Source organism: Notolepis coatsorum (genome assembly GCF_963971535.1).
Source record: "Notolepis coatsorum genome assembly, chromosome: 1".
Lineage (NCBI taxonomy): Eukaryota > Metazoa > Chordata > Actinopteri > Aulopiformes > Paralepididae > Notolepis > Notolepis coatsorum.
Window position 1 is genome coordinate 78,517,229 of NC_140165.1, and position 22,796 is coordinate 78,540,024.

Sequence of the window (22,796 nt, forward strand, 5' to 3'; positions counted from 1 at the left end):
GTGTATTAAATAAAGTTTTCAATCAATCAATCAATCAATCAATCAATCAATCAATCAATCAATCAATCAAACCCTTAATTTGAATGTGAATCCTCGTTCTATCCGTCCTAGCTCTACGCGTCTTCTCCTCTTCCTAGTGACGTCGTCGGGAGGAGGCAGCCAGAGGAACGCGCTCTCTCTCTCTCACCCGGAGAAACACAGAGGGGTCAGATGAACTATCGCTAGAAACTCCGTATTTACCGTATTTACCGGCGACACCGGCGGCTGATCTAGTGTCGAGATAGTCTGTTTGTGAGTTCCAGTTTCGCGTCTGTTGTTGTTGTTGTTGTTGTTGTGTTTTTTGTAAACTTCTCCGGAGTTTGTTTTGGTTGCGATGTCTCCCCCTCTCCCTCTCCCTCTCTCTCTCCCTCTCTCTGTCGGTAGATTATAGGGACATGTTGTTGGCACTATTGTTTTGACCACCCAGCAGCTCCATTTTCCCCGGGGAGAGAAAAAGAAAGAGAGAGATAGAGATGGCCGAGGCGAGGACGGAGGACGAAGAAGACAACAACAACACAATGAGAGAACCGAGAGAACAAGTGGTGAGGAGACAGCCGAGACAACACGGCGGTGGAGGTAAAGAATCTCTGTGTGTGTGTGTGTTTCTCTCTCTCTCTCTCTCTCTCTCTCTCTCTCTCTCTCTCTCTCTCTCTCTCTCTCTCTCTCTCTCTCTCTCTCTCTCTCTCTCTCTCTCTCTCTCTCTCTCACACACCTGTTGCTGTTATGCATATGTGTGTCAGCCAGCCCCATAAATTATTATTATGATTAAATGCATATATTTAGCTATTTACATGTATATACTACAGTCTACAGGCTCTGCATTGCATTGTGTGTGTGTTGTTGATGACGACAGTTCGACACAAAGTAACATTGTTTTAGGAAATGACAGTGTGGCGATTGTTTAGTTGACAACACTCTTTGGTGCTAATTTGCTTTGGCTTTGTTTAAATATTTGAGTTCCCTTATATATATATATATATATATATATATATAAAAAAGAAAAGGGAGTTAGATGGTCATTTTAGTTTGTACTACTTTGTATTAATTTACCATGGTACTTCCTACGGGAGACTGCAATTCGAAACTGGCCCCTGTAAATGTCCTAACCCAACCCAATGTACATTAAATGACCAAGTATGGTTTTGTCAATATTCCAATGTACAGTTTTGCTTGTACAGGTGTACAGTGTCCCACCCCACCCACCCAACCTCCTCCAATGTACAGCCCCCCCACCTACCCTCCAATGTACAGTTTCTACCAAATGTATATACCGGTACTCTCTTTTCTGGACTCTTTTGGTATCACAAACAGTACTGTATTTGCAAATCTGATATGTCATAAATGTATAGATGTAGCAGTACTGTCTATCTGTATGTCATATATGTTATGATGAATTGAAAATGGGGGACCCTGATGTAAACAAGACGAATGTCTTTCTCTGGTCTGCATCCCCTTAACAATTGTATGTATTGAGCTGTACTGTACTGTACCCATTCTGCAATCTGTTAATAAAGTTTTCAATCAAAGCCTAAGCACACATGACATACAGTCAGTGTGGAAGCAAAACTGTTTCTCTTGAGTTTTTGGACGTGTGTGAGATTATGTGCAAAATAAATCGGTGTTGTTTTTTGGCAAAGTGCCCCTTTTAACAGGTTGAACATTGAGGCCAATAAAGACATAATCAAACGCTAACAGTTTGTTCTGTTGCCACATATTCCTCTTTTAATATGACGTCTATATTAATGATGAGTCAACAGCTCTCTTTAGGCTTTGAACTGTACACTGTATTGAATGTTTAAGATAAGAATGGCCTTAGCACGAGGGGCATTAGTATCACAATGCAATACTAGATAAAAGTACTCTATAATAGAATATAAATGTGCATAGGCTAGATATAGAATATATATATATATATATACAGGTGCAGCTCGATAAATTAGAATATCGTGGATCGTTAAATTTGTATGATTGTCTTACAGCTCATGAAAGCCCAAAATTCTGTATCACCAATAAAAAATAGATGTATTTTTCTTTTGTATATGTTCACTCAGTACTTGGTTGGGGCTCCTTTTGCACAAATGACTGCATCAATACAGCAAAATATATAGACTTTTTCACGATATTCTAATGTATTGAGCTGCACCTGTATGTGTGTAAAGAATAAACTCAAATCAAAGAGATGGTCCAAAATATCTGAAATCAGAAACATGAACACAGTAGATAGACAGGTGTGTGTGAGTATCATATCTATAGCTGATCTTTGAACGGTAAATGGATTTAGTGGATGCATTCATGTGGCGTTTAACTTATGCCTCACATTCACACACTGACTGCGGAGGCGACCGTGCAAGGTGCCAACCTGCTCATCGGGAGCAGCAAGGGGTTAAACATCTTGCTCAAGGACACTTCCTGGGAGGAGCCAGAATTTAACCAGGAACCTTCCGATTACCAGACAACCACTCTACCTCCTGAGCCACTGTCATCCCCTGTGATTTCATGTTAATTAGCATACATGTGTCTCGAATTAGACCGTGATGACACGTGTGTCTGGCGTGTGTTTGAGTTGTGTTGTTGGATGGTCCTGAATTAGACACATGTGTCTGGCGTGTGTTTGAGTTGTGTTGATGGTCCTGAATTAGACACATGTGTCTGGCGTGTGTTTGAGTTGTGTTGATGGTCCTGAATTAGACACATGTGTCTGGCGTGTGTTTGAGTTGTGTTGATGGTCCTGAATTAGACACGTGTGTGTCTGGCGTGTGCTTGAGTTGTGTTGTTGGATGGTCCTGAATTAAGGCCTCTACATGCTACAGAAACTTCAAAGCAACTGCAACACAACATCGACAAAGCAACGGTGTTTTAGACACTCTGCCTTTATGCTTCTGCAACATCGACGCGCAAAGTTAGTTTAACTAAAGTTAGTTTAGGTTTGTGTTAACGTTAGATAATGTACAAAATAAACGTATTTCCGGTGATTTTAGACGTCGCTCTTTTATTTTGAAATCCCCCGACCGGAAGTGTTATAGTGTCTGTTGCTAGCAGCTTAACTTTCTGTGCTTTTCGAGCTAACGTTACCGTAACGTCATTAGTTTCCAATGGAGAGGACCTCGGCTCACATGCAGCTCAAACTACCTATTGGAATAAATGAATTGATTGATGTTTAACTTGTCCCTGTGTGTGTCCAGTCATTTCGACTAGCAAACGTTGTATTTAACGTTAAAGTTACCTCAGGATACCATTGTATTTAGTTGGTTAGCTATGTAGCTAATGTGGATAGCATTTTGTATAGCACCAATGCTAGCTGGCTGGCTACAGCTTTATTTACTAAATTATGGAGGCTTTTTAATCGTCAAGGTAAGAGAGGATTTGTCATGATCAACTGAAGGCGTATGCTATGGAACAATATGTGCTTGGGTTTTCAGAAAAAGGCCAGCTATGTGACGCTAATTATTTAGCATCAACGCTGGCTGGCTACAACAATGGCGGATGGTATTCTCTGCGAGACCAATATTATTCTATGACAGCCCCGCCCCCATTCGCTAACCAACCAATCACTGCTACGCAATATCAACGCAACGGTTGTTTAGGTTAGATTTTGGAGACATGTACGCAGCATCCTCGCAACACAGTCTACAAGACCCTAAACAACAACCGCGCTGAAATCGCGCTGATGTTGTGTTGAAGTTGCTTTGAAGTTGCTGTAGCATGTAGAGGCCTTTAGACACGTGTGTCCGGCGTGTGTTTGTGTTGTGTTGATGGTCCTGAATTAGACACGTGTGTCTGGCATGTGTTTGAGTTGTGTTGATGGTCCTGAATTAGACACGTGTGTCTGGCGTGTGTTTGAGTTGTGTTGATGGTCCTGAATTAGACACGTGTGTGTCTGGCGTGTGTTTGAGTTGTGTTGATGGTCCTGAATTAGACACGTGTGTCTGGCGTGTGCTTGAGTTGTGTTGATGGTCCGTTGTCTTCCAACATCTGAGGTTTGATACAAACTAACTTTATTGGAGGAAACGGCCCTATGTTGTTGTGTTATAGAGAACTTTGTAAATGGTTTTATATTTCCTGATTCTCCAGCAAGCATCACACACACACACACACACCTGTGTGCAGGGCCGGACTGGGGAAATAATTCATACCGGGAGATATAGCGCGAAATATAGCTCCAGTCAGGCCACTTTTTAAGCGGGGGTCTGGGGGTCCCCCACCAGGAAATCTTTTGTTACAAAGACTTAATTTCCTGCATTCTGGTGAATTTTAGTGCATGTGAATCACAAACTAATGAGCCAACAATTGCTTAGTACAATGTACTGTTATGGACCTCAAATAAAACAGTTGTGGCACTAGCAATGCTACTCTCTCCACCTTCAAAAAGAAAAAAGCAAGAGCACAACATATTTTTCTATTTACTATTATAATACAGTTAACCACTCTCTCCTGTAAGGGCCTTTCTTTTTCTTTGTTTTATCCCTCTCTCCTCCACCCTTTCTCTTTCTTCCACTGTCCATCTTGACATCAACGTTAATTGACTTTCGCTCTACTGTATCTCTCCCGAGCAGGGGCGGACCTAGCCCATTTGGCGCCCTAGGCGAGATTCACCACTGCGCCGCCCCCCCCACACCCCAAAAAATGTTTTTTTTTTTTTTTTTTTCATAGTTCTCTAACGTTAGTCTTTCTTTCCTCAACGTTCAATTCTATAAACACTTGACCGATACCCATCAATGCACAGCGCTCTAGCATGTTCTGACTGTGAACACCTAAAGCTGAGGCTCAGACCGACCGACCGTTTTAGATTTTTGGCTCATTTTCCCTTGTTAGAATTTTTTTTATGTAAAAATAATGGTTGCAGATATAGAGGGGGGCGCCAAAACTGCACATAAAAAAAAATTATTTTTTATTTTTTTGGCGCCCCCCTCTGGGTGGTGCTCTAGGCGACCGCCTATATCGCCTGTAGGAAGGTCCGCCCCTGCTCCCGAGTCCCTCACTACCTGGCTCATTGCCTGGCTGTTATTCTGCATCTGAGTGCCGTCTGCCATTCCATTCGCCGCCTCCGCTGTCAATCAGTTGTATCGCCTGGTCCTGCCTCCACCAATCACAAGCGGCAGCACGGCTCCATTGTGTGTGTGTGATCCGCCGGCCCGTGAGAGAGAGAGTCGGATAGTTCTCCAACTCTGTGGCAGACAGTGAAATCCTGGTTGTTCCCCACCCATCTAGGTTATCTAACTATCGCGCCGCGCCGCCGCCACAACTAGAAACAATCGCCTGGCAAAAAAAAAATAAAAAATAATAATAATAAAAAAAAGATTTGTGCAGGCCACCGGGAAAACTCCCGGTGCTCCCGATGGCCAGTCCGGGCCTGCCTGTGTGCACCACCCAAAGACATAGGCCTACATTCTTCCACTCCGATGTTAAGATGTGACGTCATCCTCTGGGTCTCACACACACACATACACATGACATACACACACACACACACAACCACACACACACGCATTCCAAGCTTACAGTAATGGTTCAAGGTAGTGCCAAGACTTTTCAACCATTAGTTATTGCCTGGGAGTGTCTCTCTCTTTCTCTCCGTCTGTCTCTCTCCGCTCTCTCTGTCTCTCTCCTTTATCCCCTCTCTTCTTTCTCCTATCTCTCTCTCTCTGTCTCTCTCCCTTCTCTCTATAGTTTCATTCCCTCTCTTTTGTAAAACATGAGCTATAATGTGGCTCTCAGAAGGGGGTGTGCTTTTCTCTCACTCCAGTGTAATGAAAGGGCTGTGGGTAACTTTGCTCTGGATGTCCATGCCTCTGTCTAGACCTAGTAGCATATAGTGGACCTGTTGGATAACTCTGGAGGTCCATGCCTCTGTCTAGACTAGTAGCCTATAGTGGACCTGTTGGATAACTCTGGAGGTCCATGCCTCTGTCTAGACTAGTAGCCTATAGTGGACCTGTTGGATAACTCTGGAGGTCCATGCCTCTGTCTAGACTAGTAGCCTATAGTGGACCTGTTGGATAACTCTGGAGGTCCATGCCTCTGTATCGACCTAGTAGCCTATAGTGGACCTGTTGGATAACTCTGGAGGTCCATGCCTCTGTCTAGACTAGTAGCCTATAGTGGACCTGTTGGATAACTCTGGAGGTCCATGCCTCTGTGTCGACCTAGTAGCCTATAGTGGACCTGTTGGATAACTCTGGAGGTCCATGCCTCTGTCTAGACTAGTAGCCTATAGTGGACCTGTTGGATAACTTTGACAATTCTGCCCCCCCCCCCCCATGGCGGCGGTGATACGCATACGTTTGTCTCAAGGCTATCCTGCATGTATCAACAATGCGCATGTCGGTGAATTTATGTGTGCCATTATTACTATCTAAATGTAATAATTGTGGAATATTAGTATAATGAGCTGTATACATGAACCAAGCATCCTATGTGAACCACTTTGGTTGACAAGTGTCATGTTTAAATGTGCTATATAAATACATTTGATTGATTTGTCTGTTCCAAGTTTGGAAATTACCTGTTGCTGAAGTGACTATGAGAGAAAATATTAACATTGTGGCTTAACGTTATGCACTGACAAACGAACAGCGACTGTATTGCGCTGCATACTATATAGTATACTGTAGTTCACTATAAATAACAACATTAAGGATTTGATTATGGATTTTGCCCTGTCAGAATCTAAAGACGGAGGTTGTTTTGTGTAAATAAATCTAGGTGAAGGAGTTGCGTTTGCCTTCCTGTATCTCTCCTTGCGCTGGCAACAGACAGAGGCCATGCCAACTGGCCCATGACGTTGTTGCTGTTTAATCCATCGCTATCGTAGACTAAACGAAATCGGTAATGCGCCCAAACAGCAGACTGGAGAATATTATTACGTGATATATATTGTATGATGCAGTATGCAATGTCTAGTCCACTCCAGACCTCTCTTGGCAGAGCCTGATGTAATGTCTCCAGACCTCTCTTGGCAGAGCCTGATGTAATGTCTCCAGACCTCTCTTGGCAGAGCCTGATGTAATGTCTCCAGACCTCTCTTGGCAGAGCCTGATGTAATGTCTCCAGACCTCTCTTGGCAGAGCCTGATGTAATGTCTCCAGACCTCTCTTGGCAGAGCCTGATGTAATGTCTCCAGACCTCTCTTGGCAGAGCCTGATGTAATGTCTCCAGACCTCTCTTGGCAGAGCCTGATGTAATGTCTCCAGACCTCTCTTGGCAGAGCCTGATGTAATGTCTCCAGACCTCTCTTGGCAGAGCCTGCAGTACCATGTGTGTCCAGCCGGAGCAACCTCTCCCCAACCCACACATCAGACCAAAACAAAACATTTTAAGTAGGGATATTATTTTTTTTTTATTTTTTTTAAACATTTATTTCACCTTTATTTACCCAGGCAAGCAAGTAAGAACAATTTCTGATTTTATTTATTGTCAAAAGTATGAATAATGTTGTGTTAATTATATATATATCGGTAAAAAAGCCAATATCGAGCATCCCTAATTTTAAGAAATTGCAATACCAACCAAGCGGCGCTCTTTTGACCGGAGGTCGCTGTTTGATTCTACCTTTTTAATGACTAATGTCTCAACAGTTGAACTGTCTTCTTCATCCCGATGGTTATCCCGGTTCAACTGTGGAAGTATTTCTATGGAGCTACTTTTGAGTGTGTGTGGTATTGACCTCTGCAGTGTTGTCATCATGGCTCCTCCTTTTTGGGGTGTGGGGGGGGGGGGGGGGTAAACAGGGTTTTCCGCTCCCATTTACCAGCAATTATGTCCTTTGCCACTTCAAAACGTCAGAACTTCATATTAGAAGTAGTGCCGTCAGGCGATTAAAAAAATGTATCTTACAGGATTTGTAATTAATTAATCTAATTAATCGCATAACCATTTTAGGCCTGATATTCTATATTCTATAATCATATTTCAAATGGCATGTGTCCGGACGCGTGAATGCCTTCTACAACGCTGTTCCAGTTCCGTGTTGCCGTTTTGCGCTCTGATTGGCCGAGCGCGCGCATGAGCCACGACGCGGCCCTCAGCCAGGCAGCAATACTACGCTCCAGTTAACCTAATTTATACAAATGGAGTATTGATTTCGCCGTAACGAATCATTAAAAAAAATATACCGTTAACTGGAATATGTTGTTCCTTTACACATATGTTGGATTATGTAATTGGTTTGTCATGACAAACTAGGGCTGGGCGATAAAACGATAACGATAACTATCGCGATAAATTATTTCCTCGAAATAAACATGAAACGTGGTCGCAAAGTTTCGATATATCGATTTTCCAAGCTTGGATATTAGCACACGCACTAACAACCAATCAGTGAAGGAGATGGCCGACAGCGGAAGGAGACCCGCGCTGCACCTCTGGGTAGAGAGGTAGGACTCAAGTAGTAAACAAGGCTGGCTAGGATAATTAGCTTCCACGGCGCTATTTTATAGTTTACGTGCCGAGTGGGTGTGTGGCGTGAATTCTGAGGCCACGGTTATAGTAGTGTGGGGTATACGGTGGACGTCGTTGCAATGTATTGGGGCGGAACAGAGTATTTTAGGGTGATATTTAGTACATTGGAAATAAGGCTGGCTAGGATAATTAGCTTGCACGGCGCTATTTTATAGTTTACGTGCCGAGTGGGTGTGTGGCGTGAATTCTGAGGCCACGGTTATAGTAGTGTGGGGTATACGGTGGACGTCGTTGCAATGTATTGGGGCGGACCAGAGTATTTTAGGGTGATATTTAGTACATTGGAAACAAGGCTGGCTAGGATAATTAGCTTGCACAGCGCTATTTTAGTTTACGTGCCGAGTGGGTGTGTGGCGTGAATTCTGAGGCCACGGTTAGAGTAGTGTGGGGTATGCGGTGGACGTCGTTGCAATGTATTGGGGCGGAACAGAGTATTTTAGGATCATATTTAGTACATTGTCATGGGATACACCGCTTGCTCTGGCTAACTGCTAAAGTGCGCGGACTGATGACGACATCAACTTGAGACATTCGCATCAGCAAAACAAGTCTATTAATAGCCCGTCCATCGGCGCCGGGCATAAGAAGTTAATTAAACTTGACGGACATTATATCGACGATAATTATCGATATCGAGTTATATGAAAATAATTTTATAATTTTATCGCGATAACGTTTTTGGCCATATCGCCCAGCCCTATGACAAACCAATAAAAAATCGCGCGACTCGGGCTGGTCCACGACCCTCCGTGCTCCGATCACCAGCGGGGAGAATATGCTGCCGTGAGCGGCATTGCTGAGCTCTGGTGTCCGCTGGACGAAGCCAGAGACGGGCGTATTATGGGGCTTATGCCGAGAAGCAGTAACACAACATGCATCTGTCAGTCGTACTTAACTATGTGTTCACGGCGTTATTCGTTACGGCGAAATCAATACTCCATTTGTATAAATTAGGTTAACTGGAGCGTAGTATTGCTGCCTGGCTGAGGGCCGTGTCGCGGCTCATGCGCGCGCTCGGCCAATCAGAGCGCAAAACGGCAACGCGGAACTGGAACAGCGTTGTAGAAGGCATTCACGCGTCCGGATGTCCGGAATTCAGTACTGTATCTACAAAACCTTCTGTTTAATCATCTTCCATTTATTCATTTGCTTAGATTTTTCAGGTCTGGTCAATTCTAGCATGGTGTTATTCACAGTCAAAGATAATTTTTTTTATTGATATTCTCATTTGGTTCATTACTATTTACTCAAGCCTAGTAACAGACACAGTATTTCTGACACTGGGAATACATTCCCTGAGATCCATAGATCAGGGTTTCCGTTGTCCGGTAATTACAGTTTTTTTTACCGGGAAAATATGTTGAAGTCCGACATATTTAAATATCTCCGGTCATAATGTCCTGTTAAAATAATTCCCTCTAAGCACAATTTGAATTGTATTAAAATAGGCTAAAATTAAATAGCCTATGCGATGAACGAAACAATCGTTACATTTGTTTCATTGTTGCTTCACTCTGATAAAGCGCGGCTAGAGCGCGCTCGGATTGAATGTTTTTTTTCTTTCTTTTGTATTGAGCGGAGCCTGCCTGGCCACTAGGGCTGCAACTAATGATTATTTTTTCGATTAGTCGACTAATTGAAAAAAAAATTTATATATAAAGAAAATAACTTTTTTTCAATAATAATTATTATTATATATATTTTTGCACTACCTATCTTTGTGAAAGTGGCTTCTCAGCTCTGGTCCAGCTGAAGACAGAGCAGAGGAACAGATTGGACATTGAGCATGACCTCAGAGTTGCTTTGTCTACCATCACCCCAGACTTTGAGACTCTTGTCAGGACCAAACAACATCCCCAGTTATCCCATTAGTTCCCTGGGATGTTAAGCTAAGAAGTCTGCTTAGAAGGATATATTATTATTTATTATTATTATTATTTTATTTCATTTCATTGTGTTTTTAGCACTAGTTGCACTTTTGTTGCAACCCCAGTTATCCCATTAGTTCCCCCAAACTTACTGTCGGTCTCTTATGTTAAGCTAAGAAGTCTTCAGCTGGACCAGAGCTGAGAAGCCACTTTCACAAAGATAGGTAGTGCAAAAAAATATATAATAATAATAATAATAATAATAATAATAATATATATATTTTTATTTTACAACTAATCGACGCAAGAAGTCTGCGTCGACGAGTTTTTATGATCGACGTCGTCGATTATGTCGACTAATCGTTGCAGCCCTACTGGCCACCATAACGGCAAACGGCTATTATACGAGCGAGAGAGAGATGGCCAAACAGCTAACCTTAACAAATATTTTATGAAACCAAGCAGGTCTAATAATGACGGTGACAAACGGTGTGTGTTTCTATATGTAGGGAGTTGGGCAACACTCTAAAAGCTGTCTGCTGGATGAGAATTCTCTTCTACACAACGGTCTTCATTAGATAAGATAAACCAATAGATACAAACATTGTGTATGACAAAATAAATATGGGCTGTTTTAAATTGTGTGAATAATTGTTGAGTACTCGCACTATGTTTCAATATAATCCGTTTTACCATTCATTCATTATAAACACAGACGTAAGGTGTCCACCGCGCTCAGAACGTCAAATTCTATAACACTTTTTTTAAGCTCCGGACAAAATGCGTGGTGACGTGGTGACCAATTTCGGAGGGGGATCCCAATGATATATCAATAAAAACGTACTGTCAGTTCATGTCCAAGGGATATGTTCACGCGCACAGCAAGTTTCACCAGTTCATTTGAACCAGTGGAGAAAGGTAAGAGATCGTTTTTCTTATATGAATGATTCAACCTACGTTAATAAAACATACCTGGTGATCAACTACAGTTTGCTGTGAACATTATGATATGTGTGTAGTGTTCTGATACAACGATTATTGGTGAAGAGATGTCGAGATTCATTTGGAGTGCGACAGCTGCTGCAGCGCGACCTGTGGTTTGCTGATGAGAATGGCGGGGCGGGAGCTTGATGCTGGATTAGCGTATCGCTTCGTTGGGAGGCGGAGATAGTCATTGGATTCGGCAAATCACGCAACGTTTAGATTTCAGTGAACCCCACATGATAATGTTGCCGTCTCAGTAGTGCCAAATTTCTCAGTTCTTCGCTTGATATAATTAATACAAATGTCTAATATAACTGAATTCGTTAGCTCATAAAAATGTGATTATAACAGACTGCTGTTTAATGTCGGGCCGACTGGCCACAGACGTAAATTCGCCTATTTGATTTCAAGTCAGCAGCAGCACGTGAGTCTATCACAGGACTTATTTTATTTGGAATATAATGTATACGCAAAAGTAGCCTAGTTTTAAGGTAAAATATTATAAATCTACATACCTTGAGGATGTCATTCTTTATATAGCCTGCCTATCAATTGTTTTTAAGCTCAATAAACTCTGACCGGAATTTCTCCCATTTGTCCGGGAGATTGAAATCTTCCAGGACACTGAGACCGGCACCAATATTTTCTAACGGAAACCCTGCCATAGATGTCCCTAGAATCAGATGCCAAGAACATGCAAATGGACCATATTAAAAAAAAGTCTGTAAATGTGTATTCTACATTCTTATGGAATGAATGAGATTAAAGAATATTTAAATTTATTTAAAAAAAATATATATATGTATTTTTTTTTAATTAATTTTGAGTTAATTTTTATAACGCGATAATTTGCTGTCTAATTAATTAATCTAATAATGCGATAAACCGACAGCCCTAATTGGAAGACCTCATTCAAGGTAGAGACATGTTGCTGCTTCTTCCACTCTAAAGTACATCAGTACATCATTTTGCCATTAGGTTTATCACCGGTGACGGTTATGGTACCCATCATTATATCCTGTATGGTGAGGTTGGGTGGTCCTCTCTGGTAGAGAAGTGACTTGCACTGGCATCTGTTTCTGTCTAAAACCATTATTGATGATCTTCCGCCCTACATCACTTCATTACTGGACTGGAACTCTGGACCACTTAACCTTTAAACAGGAAGCTTCTAAACTATGCATTTTCATTAAGAAAAGACTATCTTATCTAATCTAACAATTACATTTAAAGGAACACGCCAACATTTTGGGAAATTCGCTTATTTGCCATCTACCCTGGAGTTAGACAAGCAGATACATGTCCTTTTCTTCTCTGTGCATGCATTAGGCTTAGGGAACAGCCGCAACGTTAGCCTAGCTTAGCGTCATTCACTGGAAGTAGGTGTGCCAGTGTAGCCTAGTTCCCAACAGTCACGAAATACACTCCAAATACAACTCCAAAACTTTCCTGTAAACGTGTTGTGACCTGTGTATTTACCATGTGGAGAAATATATATATATATATATATATATATATATATATATATATATTTTGACATTTTCGTTTTCTAAGCGGATATATATTTGGATTTTATTTTTGCAGAACCACTGCTGCCTGGGTGCAGTGATTTAATCACCTCAAAAGCCCTGTTTTTTTTCTTAAAACGCACACTGAAATCGAGCCAAATTATGCACTTTAACTCATTCTGCGCCATCGCTTAACACAATGGGGACCAGCCACAAGTTATTAATACGTGTTTAGAATCCATGCGTTGTGGACCAGAGCCACGTATATAGCCGTGGCAAGTTGTTATTGTTTTATTCCATATTAATAACCGGATCAAGATCGCCGATCGACTCTGCAGATCTACACGACTCTGTGGAATCGGCAACATGCAATACCGGCCAGATCCTCTTAGGGGCGCCATCGCTCCACTGCAGTATCATTGTGGGCGAATGGTATCATATTACTCTAATCCCAAGCGAACATCATGAACCGTGTATCACGTTTCGAATCGCAGATCTCACCATGGAATAAGGGGATTTATCATCAACCAATGGACATATCGATCTACCAGATGCCGGTCGATAACGGGGAAATGCTGTAGGGTATCCCACGGGCTGACGGTAAGACCTTATTCACCTAAATTACAGCCGGATTAGACATTGTTGTGAGACGCAAGCATTCGATCAGTGAATGTGGCTACTACCACGGACACTCTATTGTTAATCAATAATACTAATCGACGTTCCCCGCCGCCCCCCTTTCATCCATAGATGCTATGGGATAGTCCAGTTCATAAGCAGTTTGTGTTATTTCATTAGAATATATACAACAGAAATGCCGTTGAATATAACGTTAGTAGCCTTTAGCTCTATAAGTAGCTTTCCAGAAAATATATGAGACGAAAAGCTTATATTCACGGCGCTATAAAATGACAACCTATTGATGGATTTTTTTTTCTTTAAGCCATTTTGAAGGGACTCTTTATGAACTCAAGTGACAATGAGAATGGACAGATAGTAATACTATAAAGTATAGATATAGCTCTACAAAGACACATCAGTTTGTCAACAAACCTTGGTCCTCTAGCACCATATTAGACGGCGCTGAGCGGTCATCAAAGTGTTAATGCGCCAGAGGGCGCTATTACGCCATCGCTTTAATCAATGGGGGGACTGCGAGATTTGCGAGTGCTTAAAATATATCTTATATTATAGCTATGGGTCTAATACACCCGTCGATTGTCAGTGAGTTGCTTCCAGTCAACATGTACAAAACGGATTGTTTTTTCATCCGTACATTTCCGTTTTATACCGTTTTGAATATGAATATAGTTTTGGTGATTCTTAGTAATCCCAGGAAAAGACGCGATAATAGCCTGATTAATTTCACCTGATTATCTAATCATCCTGAAACCAACGCTAGATTATCGTTATTATCCTTCCTCATGCAAGAATGAAAAGGGCCTCGTAGTGCGAGGCTCCCCCAGTCCCCTCCTGCACCCAACGGCACACAGCCACACACACAGACAGCTGCAATCGGGGTAGAAAGAAATATCAGATCAACGCAAGATTTTATATATAGAGCGTCCTTACCTGGTATCTGATGTAATGCAAAAGAAATAATCCAATTATCTGATCGCCATTCCAAATACTGCTTGTGGAGGTCCGTCCCACATTACCGAGCGTTACACATGAATGGGCGGGTGGGGTTACTGTTCCATGCCATCGTTGTAAACGCGAGTCCTGCCGGAGTATTTAAACCCTGCCCGCACGGCGGTATTTGCCCTTTTGCAAGCTCAGACCCATTCCCAATGATAATATCAGGCTGGATGGATGAAAACGAATGGATATAGCTAATAAAAGAAATAACGATTAAAACCAGAGTTTTACAAATACACTGGAGGAAAGTAACCCAGCTCAGCACTGCCCAAATTATATCATCACTATTCCCTGTTTGAAGCATATCATCCTCAAACACATATACACCTACATGCCTTGTAGAATTCCACACATAAGAAAGAAAGATACTGGGATGAATAAACAAAATAGGAAATAAAATGTGGAAATGCATGCAATACATAAATAAATATGAATCTCCATATATGAAATAGAACATTTAGATAAGGTGCTACTGAGATGTTTTGGTGAGTTCTTTGTTTTTTTGTGGAAGTAGCCCTTCTTAAAAATGCATGAACATTCACTGATAATTGGTCTGTAGTGGAGTCTACAAGGTCTACATTGCCGGACCATGTAGAATCCGGACCTTGTAGACTGACATAATTCTGTGCATAGTTTAGTCTACACAGGCCATATTTCAAATAATCTAAATATTACTTCATTCATCTTAAACATTCTTGATTTGGGGGATTGGTAGTTGCCATGAAATCTGAAGCGATCCACCTTGAATTAAATCACACAGCCGAGTGAAACCTTGTTGGCTGCATCACAGTCACGAAAGGGGCTACTTAATTAATTAATCCAATCCACTTTATTTATAGAGCACATTTAAAAACAACAAAGTTTACTTTGCTGCACAAGTCCCACAACATAAGATAAAAGAAAAAAAAATCCCAGAAGCTTCGAATTTAAATCGAAGCTCGGCCCCGAAGCTTCGATTGCCAAAAAAAGCTTCGAAGGTCAGCCCTAGTTATGTCCTATTCATCAATCTCACAATATTCGCTAACGTTAGACGGATGGAATACAGCCTTCCATCTAAAAACATAAATTAAAACTTACCACAGTCATGGTATCCATAAACTTCAATCGGTTCGGATCCTTTGAATGAAATGAAAATGTAAACAAACACTGGCGTTAGCGTTAGAAAGTAGCACTGCGTTGCGTGAAATCACTGCGCCCAGAGAGGAGTGGTTCGGCAAAAAAAATGTCAGAGTATATTTGCTTACAAAACGTAAATGTCGAATTCAATAATTTTTTATTTCTCCACGTGGTAAATACACAGGTCACAACATGTTTACAGGAAAGTTTTGGAGTGTATTTCGTGACTGTAGGGGACTGTAGGGAACTTCAGGGTAAAAGTCTGACCCACTTCCAGTGATGAAGCTAAGCTACGCTAACGGTGCAGGCGTTCCCTAAGCCTAATGCATGCACAGAGACAAAAAAGGTATATCTTCTTGTCTAACTCCAGGGAAGATGTTAAATAAGCAAATTTCCCAAAATGTTGGAGTTTTCCTTTAACCCACTAACATACTAAGCTGGCCCAAAACAGTTCAACTCACCGCAGAATTCACAGCAGAGCAGGCAAATATCATCACATCTATTAGGGCTGTACCAAATAGTTCGAAGCTTCGTTCATAATGTTGACATTCAAATTCTAAATCAACATTAGAATTTTTTATTAGTAATAAAAATGATAAAAAAAATTATATATATACATTTTAATATATTTATTCATTCTGTTTAAACCAATGGGGTTTTTCTTCACAGTTGCAGATAGAAATGAGGCTACACTAATATTATTGAATTATACTATTATAGTAGATTACTCATCATAAAATTTTTGATAAAACATTTATCATAAATGATGTAGCCTATCTGCATCTGCTTGGCACTCGGCGCTCCATCAAGACGTCACCATCACTTTCGTACTAACCTTTTGGATTCTTTATGTTGATGAAACTGATGAGTTATATTCATTAAAGAAAGTTGATTTAATAAAAAAAGACCCATTTAATCAGATTAATCACTTTATTCAAATTGAGGATTTAGTTTAAAGAAAATACTTAAAAAAAACTGGGATTACGTCATAAAATATGACGACAGACATTCGAAGATACGTTCGAATACTTCAATAGAAGCTTTGAATGTTAAAGAATGACATTCGGTACAGCCCTAACGGCTATCCTCGCCCCCGCCGTGATCACAAGCAGAAGAGTGGTACACGTGGAGGACTGAGGGCTAGGCTAAAGCTAGCTCCTCATTGCCCATCGCTCCCTAGAATATTTCTGGCCAACGTGTGGTCCCTGGCGCACAGAATGGCACCCAGGCCATCACAGACTATAAACCCACTAACGACTAACAATTTTATTTATAAAATTGGTAAACCTAAGTCTTTGTGGTCAGAACTACAACCCAGCAATATTAGACATAGACACGCTGTGGGTCTTCATTTTATTCTACCTCTACCAAGAACAAATGCACTTAAGAGAACCGTAATGTATAGAGCTGCTGCAAACTGGAATTGTATACCTGTGAAGATAAAGATGATCAGCAACAAATTTCATTTTTTTTTTATAATTTTTTTTAACTTTTTCTCCTCCTGTTTTTCTGTGTTTTTCTCCCATTTTAGTCGTTATGCTTGATTGATTGATTGATTGATTGATTGATTGATTGATTGATTGATTGATTGAAAAGTTTATTAACAGATTGCAGAATGGGTACAGTACAGTACAGCTCAATACATACAATTGTTAAGGGGATGCAGACCAGAGAAAGACTTTCGACTTGTTTACATCAGGGTCCCCCATTTTCAATTCATCATAACATATATGACATACATGACATACAGATAGACAGTACTGCTACATCTATACATTTATGACATATCAGATTTGCAAATACAGTACTGTTTGTGATACAAAAGTGTCCAGAAAAGGAGTGTATATACATTTGGCATAGAAACTGTACATTGGAGGAGGTTGGTTGGGTGGGGTGGGGTTGGGTGGGTTGGGTGAGGGCTGTACATTGGAGGTGGGGGGGGGGGGGGGGTTGGGAAGGGGACACACACACATTTTACACTGTACATTGGAATATTGACAAAGCCTTACTTGGTCATTTACTGTACAACTAGGTTAGGACATTTGTAGGGGCCAGTTTCGAATTGCAGTCTCACGTAGGTGTTTTTTGAGAGTGTTTTTGAAGGTGGGTAGTGATTCACATTCCTTTACAGCTTTAGGCAGGGCGTTCCACATTGATGTGGCATAATTGCGAAACGTGTTTAGTCCCTTGTTTGATCCGAATCTGGGTTTTACATGATTTGTGGAGCTCCCTCTGGTGTTGTGATCGTGGTATTCACTGACCTTTGGGAAGTATTTTGACATGTACATGGGTACCTTGGTCGCGTAGTGTATCTTGTAGACCAGGCCCATTGCAAGTTGCTGTACTCTGTCGTCTACTCTAAGCCATCCTAGGTTGTCAAAGTGGGCAGGGGTGAGGTGGGTTCTAGGAGTCAGGTCAAGTAGTAGTCTGACTAGCTTGTTTTGAGATGTTTGTAATTTGTTTTTTAGTGCCTTTGAGGTGCTTTGGTACCATGAGGTGCAAGCATAGTCGTAGTACCCTTGAATGAGTGCTCCTGCTAGAGTCTTCAGGGTATTCTTGTTTACCAGAGAGGAGATCCGGTACAAGAATCGCGTTCGTTGGTTGACTTTTTTTATTACATTGGATGCCATTTTGTCACAGGAAAGATTAGCCTCTAGGATGGAACCCAGGTAGGTAATTTCATCTTTCCTTGTGATAATATTGTCACCCACTGTAACCGAGAAGCCGTCGGTCTTGCTGAGTTTGTTATTTGAACCGAAGAGAATGGACTCTGTTTTGCCCATGTGTAATGATAGTTTGTTGTCGGCGAGCCATATGCAGATTTTGCCTAGTTCCGAGCTGAGGGCTTTTTCAACCTGTAACTTGTTCTTGTCAGAGACCAGCAGGGCTGAGTCGTCTGCAAACAGGAACAAGTTGCAGTCACAAGCTGACGACATGTCATTTGCATAAATTAGGAATAGTAGCGGTCCTAGTATGCTTCCTTGTGGAACACCACAGCTCACTGTGAGGGGGGGGGATAGTGTACCGTTTACTTCCACCATCTGTTCCCTCCCCTCCAGGTAGGATTGTATCCAGCTCACTGATAAACTATCAAAACCAATTGCTTTTAGCTTGTCAATCAGAATGGTGTGATTGACAGTGTCGAAGGCCTTTTGTAGGTCCAGCATGACCATGCCGCAGTATTTGCCCGCGTCCACCTCTTGTTTGATGTGGTCGTTCATGCCAATTCCCCCCTCCCCTTCCTGGTCGTTGCTTGCATGTGCCCCCCACTGGTTGGTCTAGGGAGCCCTGAAGTCTATCAGATGCTTCCTCCGAGACATAGGAGACAGCCAGCAGCATCTTTTCACCTGCCAGCGCGGACTCTCATTGGTGAGGTGTAACGCGTGGGAGGTCACACTACCCTCACCATCTCCCTCCCTCCCAGGCGCCCTGACCGACCTGTAGGAGTCACTGTTTACAACGAATACCACCCCACCGGCTTCCCTCCCGCTGACTCTGCCAATTGAGCCAGTATGACGGCCGGCCAACGCTGACAGCCGGATTCGATACCAGTGTCTCTCGCGTTGGTGACGAGTGCTTAGTCCGCTGCGCCACCCAGCCACCCTCAACAAATTTACTTTTGAGAAAAACTTGATGCTGTTATGAATAATGAAATACAGTTGAGTTACTGATTTATTTAGTTAGTATTGTTAGTTTAGTTAGTATTGTATTTGTGGCTAGAGCCTTTGTGTGATTTTTTAATTTTATTAAAATTTTAAAGATATTGAGAATGTACTTAGGCTAAAGTGTTTCTTATGTTTTTTTTATTTTTATTTTTTATTACTGTACTATAATGTTGTAAGTTATGTTTTCGGACCCCAGGAAGAATAGTCTTTCACCTATGGGTGTAGACTAATGGGGTTCCATAAAATAAACAAATAAACAAACTCTCCCCCAACCACTGACCCCTCCCTCCCTGATCAGCTCAATAACTTTTATGCCTGCTTTGACAGGGACAACGACAACAAGGCGCCCATCAAGGCTGCTCTCCCTGCTAACCTCCAACCCCTCACTCTCCCCCACTAACTCGTCTACCACACTGAGCAGGGCTAATTCACGTAAGGCGGCTGGCCCTGATGGCATCCCTGGCCATTGCTCAGGAACTGCACTGAGCAGCTGTTCACAGTCTTCAAGTTTCAAGTTGTTTTATTTGTCACAGATATAAGGTACATTACAGTGAAATGCTTGGTTCTGCATGGGCCTACTGAGATTGTGCTTCATACAGTACAAAGGTAAAAAAAGAATAAAGACCAAACACTATACTAAATATACAAAACGAAAGTACAAAATTCAAAACAAATTGAGAGGTAGTGCAAATCTTTTAGTAATAAATAGATCAAATATGGTGTAGTGTTTTAAAGTGTCTAAAGTGAGTGTGTGCATGTGGATGTGTGTGCAATGAATGTAGAATGGATGGGTTAGTGTTGCATAGAATCCACATTGAGCATCCTGATGGCCTGGGGATAGAAGCTCCTTCGGAGTCTCTCTGTACCGGCCATGAGGCCCCGGTAGCGCTTGCCTGACTGCAACAGTGCAAAGAGGCAGTTGTTTGGGTGGCTGGAGTCTTTGACTGTTCTCTTAGCCTTGGCCCTGCAACGCCTGGTGTAAATGTCCTGGAGAGCGGGAAGCCCACCTCCAATTGTGCGTTTGGCTGATCGAGCCACTCTGCAGTCTGCTGCGGTCGTGTGCGGTGCTATTCCCAAACCAGGAGGTGATGTTACCAGTCAGGATGCTCTCTATTGTGCATGAGTACAAGTTCTATAAGATCTTCTGACTCACTTTGAACTTCCTTAGGTCGCTTTCACACAGGGGCTGTTTGGTCCGGACTTTCGGACCAGAATTCGATAGTCCGGTTTTTCGGGTCTGTGTGAATGCGCGTCGAACTCGGTCCGCGGACCAAGCAGGCGAACTCTAGTCCGCCTGAAAACGTAGGTCTCGGTTCGGCTTCATCGAACCAAACGCGAACCAAATATAGGAAGTGATTATTATTACCACTGCTCGCAGCACTCACTGCAAAACAAGCACACTGCATCTAATCTCTCTATCTATCTATCTATATATGTCTGTGCATCTTGGGAAGAAGGAAGAAAAAACGCGGCTTATTATTATTACCGAGGCGCGCGGCTTATTATATTATTAAAACAGCTACTTGTGGGCACTCATAAAAACACTGTGGTCTACAAGTTGTTTAGCGAGAGGATGGTGGTAATGTGCTTCAATAGAACAATGGATCAATGCCATGTCAAAACTCGGCTCCGCTGATCTGGAGGGCTCCGCAGTACACACACAGACACACACACACGCGCGCGCGCGCACACACGGGATCGCAGCCACACACACATTTTCACTGTCCAATAGACAAGCGCCCTTTTCGACCGCGTGACATTGTTCAGAAGGTCTCGGTCCGCCTCACAGATATCTGTGTGAAAGCAGGCGAACCAAATGAAGAATGCAACAATGTTGCAACTTCACCCCCAGAACCGCACCGAGTCCACCAAAACTATATGTGAAAGCGACCTTAGACGCCTAAAGAAGTAGAGGCGCTGCGTGCCTTCTTCACTACACTGTACAATTTACTGTCTGTGTGTGTGTGGTCCATGTCGAGTCCTACGTGGTAGTTGAAATTGTTCACTCTCTCGACCGGTGCCCCGTCGATGCTGAGGGGGCTGTAGTCCCTGACCCCCGACCTCCTAAAATCCACAATCATCTCTTTGGTTTTGCTGACGTTCAGGGAGTGGCCGTTCTCCTGGCACCACAGCGCCAGGTTCTCCACCTCTCCCAGGTAGGCCCTCTCGTCGCCACAGCTGTGTCGTCGGCAAACTTCCTGATTGTGCTGCTTTTATGCTTTGCCAGTCACACAGTCATGCGTGTAAAGCGAGTAGAGGAGGGGGCTCAGACCACAGCCCTGGGGGCCACCCGTGTTGAGAGTAATGGATGAGGAGGTGCAGTTACTTGCTTTCACCACTTGGGGTCTTCCTGTCAGAAAGTCCAAGACCCACTGGCAGAAGTCGTAGTTCAAGCCCAGGTCTCTGAGCTTGACAACGAGCTTGGAGGGGACTATGGTATTGAATCCTGTGAGCTGTAGTCAATGAATAATATTTCTCACATAGTTCCCCTGCCTCCAGGTGTGATGCTGCCATGTGCCGCACATGGGCTATGGCGTCCTCCGTGGACCTGTTGGGGCAGTATGCAAATGTAGCCATCGTTAAATTTGCTTAGTCATCGTTCTGAGGCCCTGCCACATACCTCTGGAATTAGCCTGTTCAAACTGAAGTTCCCCTCTATCCCTGTACCACCCCTTTGCCTCTATCACTGTTGGTTGTAGCGCGCCACCTTGTGCTCGTACGTGGACCGAAGTGACATCTTCAACCTGTCACTAAGCCCAGGCAGTTGTCCCAATGACTTACTGCAGGACTTATATAACAGGAGGTGCAAATCCAGAGCCTGCAGAATAATGAAAGACCTCCACCACCCCAACAACAGCCTGTTCAAGCTGCTGCGGTCAGGCAAGCACCTACGGACACACGCTACGAGAACAGAGAGACTCCGGCTCAGCTTCTTCCCCCAGGCCATCAGAACACTGAACTCTCCACTCACAAGTACACATGAGCACACACACACACACACACACACACACACACACAACACACATGCTGCAACCGCTTTAAACAATCACTTTAAACAAAATGTCACTTTAAACAAAATGGAAAAGCCACTTGAAAGGAATGAGGAATATAAAAGTCACTAACACTTTCAGTGCCTTTGATTAACGTTGATTAATGTCATTGGATGCCAGCATCCACTTCAATGATAGCGTTAAAAACACATAATCTGGGGCGCCCCAGTGGCGAACCACAGCGCGCTCATCCGCGACACGGCCGACCCGGGTTTGATTCCCGAACCCGTCGTTATTTGCCGAATGTCTTCCCCCCACTCTGTCTCCCATTCCTCCTCTGTCTCTATCTACTGGACTGCCCAATAGAAATAAAGCGATAAAACGCCAAAAAATATAGTTCTTTACCTTAGATCAGATGTTCTCCAAAAATATTATTCCAATTCCTGATTGGAAGCATACGGTTATTTATTAAACCGATATTTTCCGATATCGCATTTTAATGCCGATCGGCTGATAATATCGGACATCCCT

At 42.6% G+C, this 22,796-nt stretch overlaps 1 protein-coding gene across 1 annotated transcript in view; it reads left to right on the top strand.

The window, feature by feature from the left end:
* Nucleotides 1–218: 218 nt before the first annotated feature.
* LOC311235886 (uncharacterized protein) overlaps nt 219–22,796 on the top strand; it is an 86,282-nt gene continuing 63,704 nt past the window's right edge. The window contains 1 exon segment of the mRNA XM_084323413.1: nt 219–615. Within this exon segment, the coding sequence (XP_084179539.1) occupies nt 513–615 (103 nt within the window). The 5' untranslated portion in view covers nt 219–512.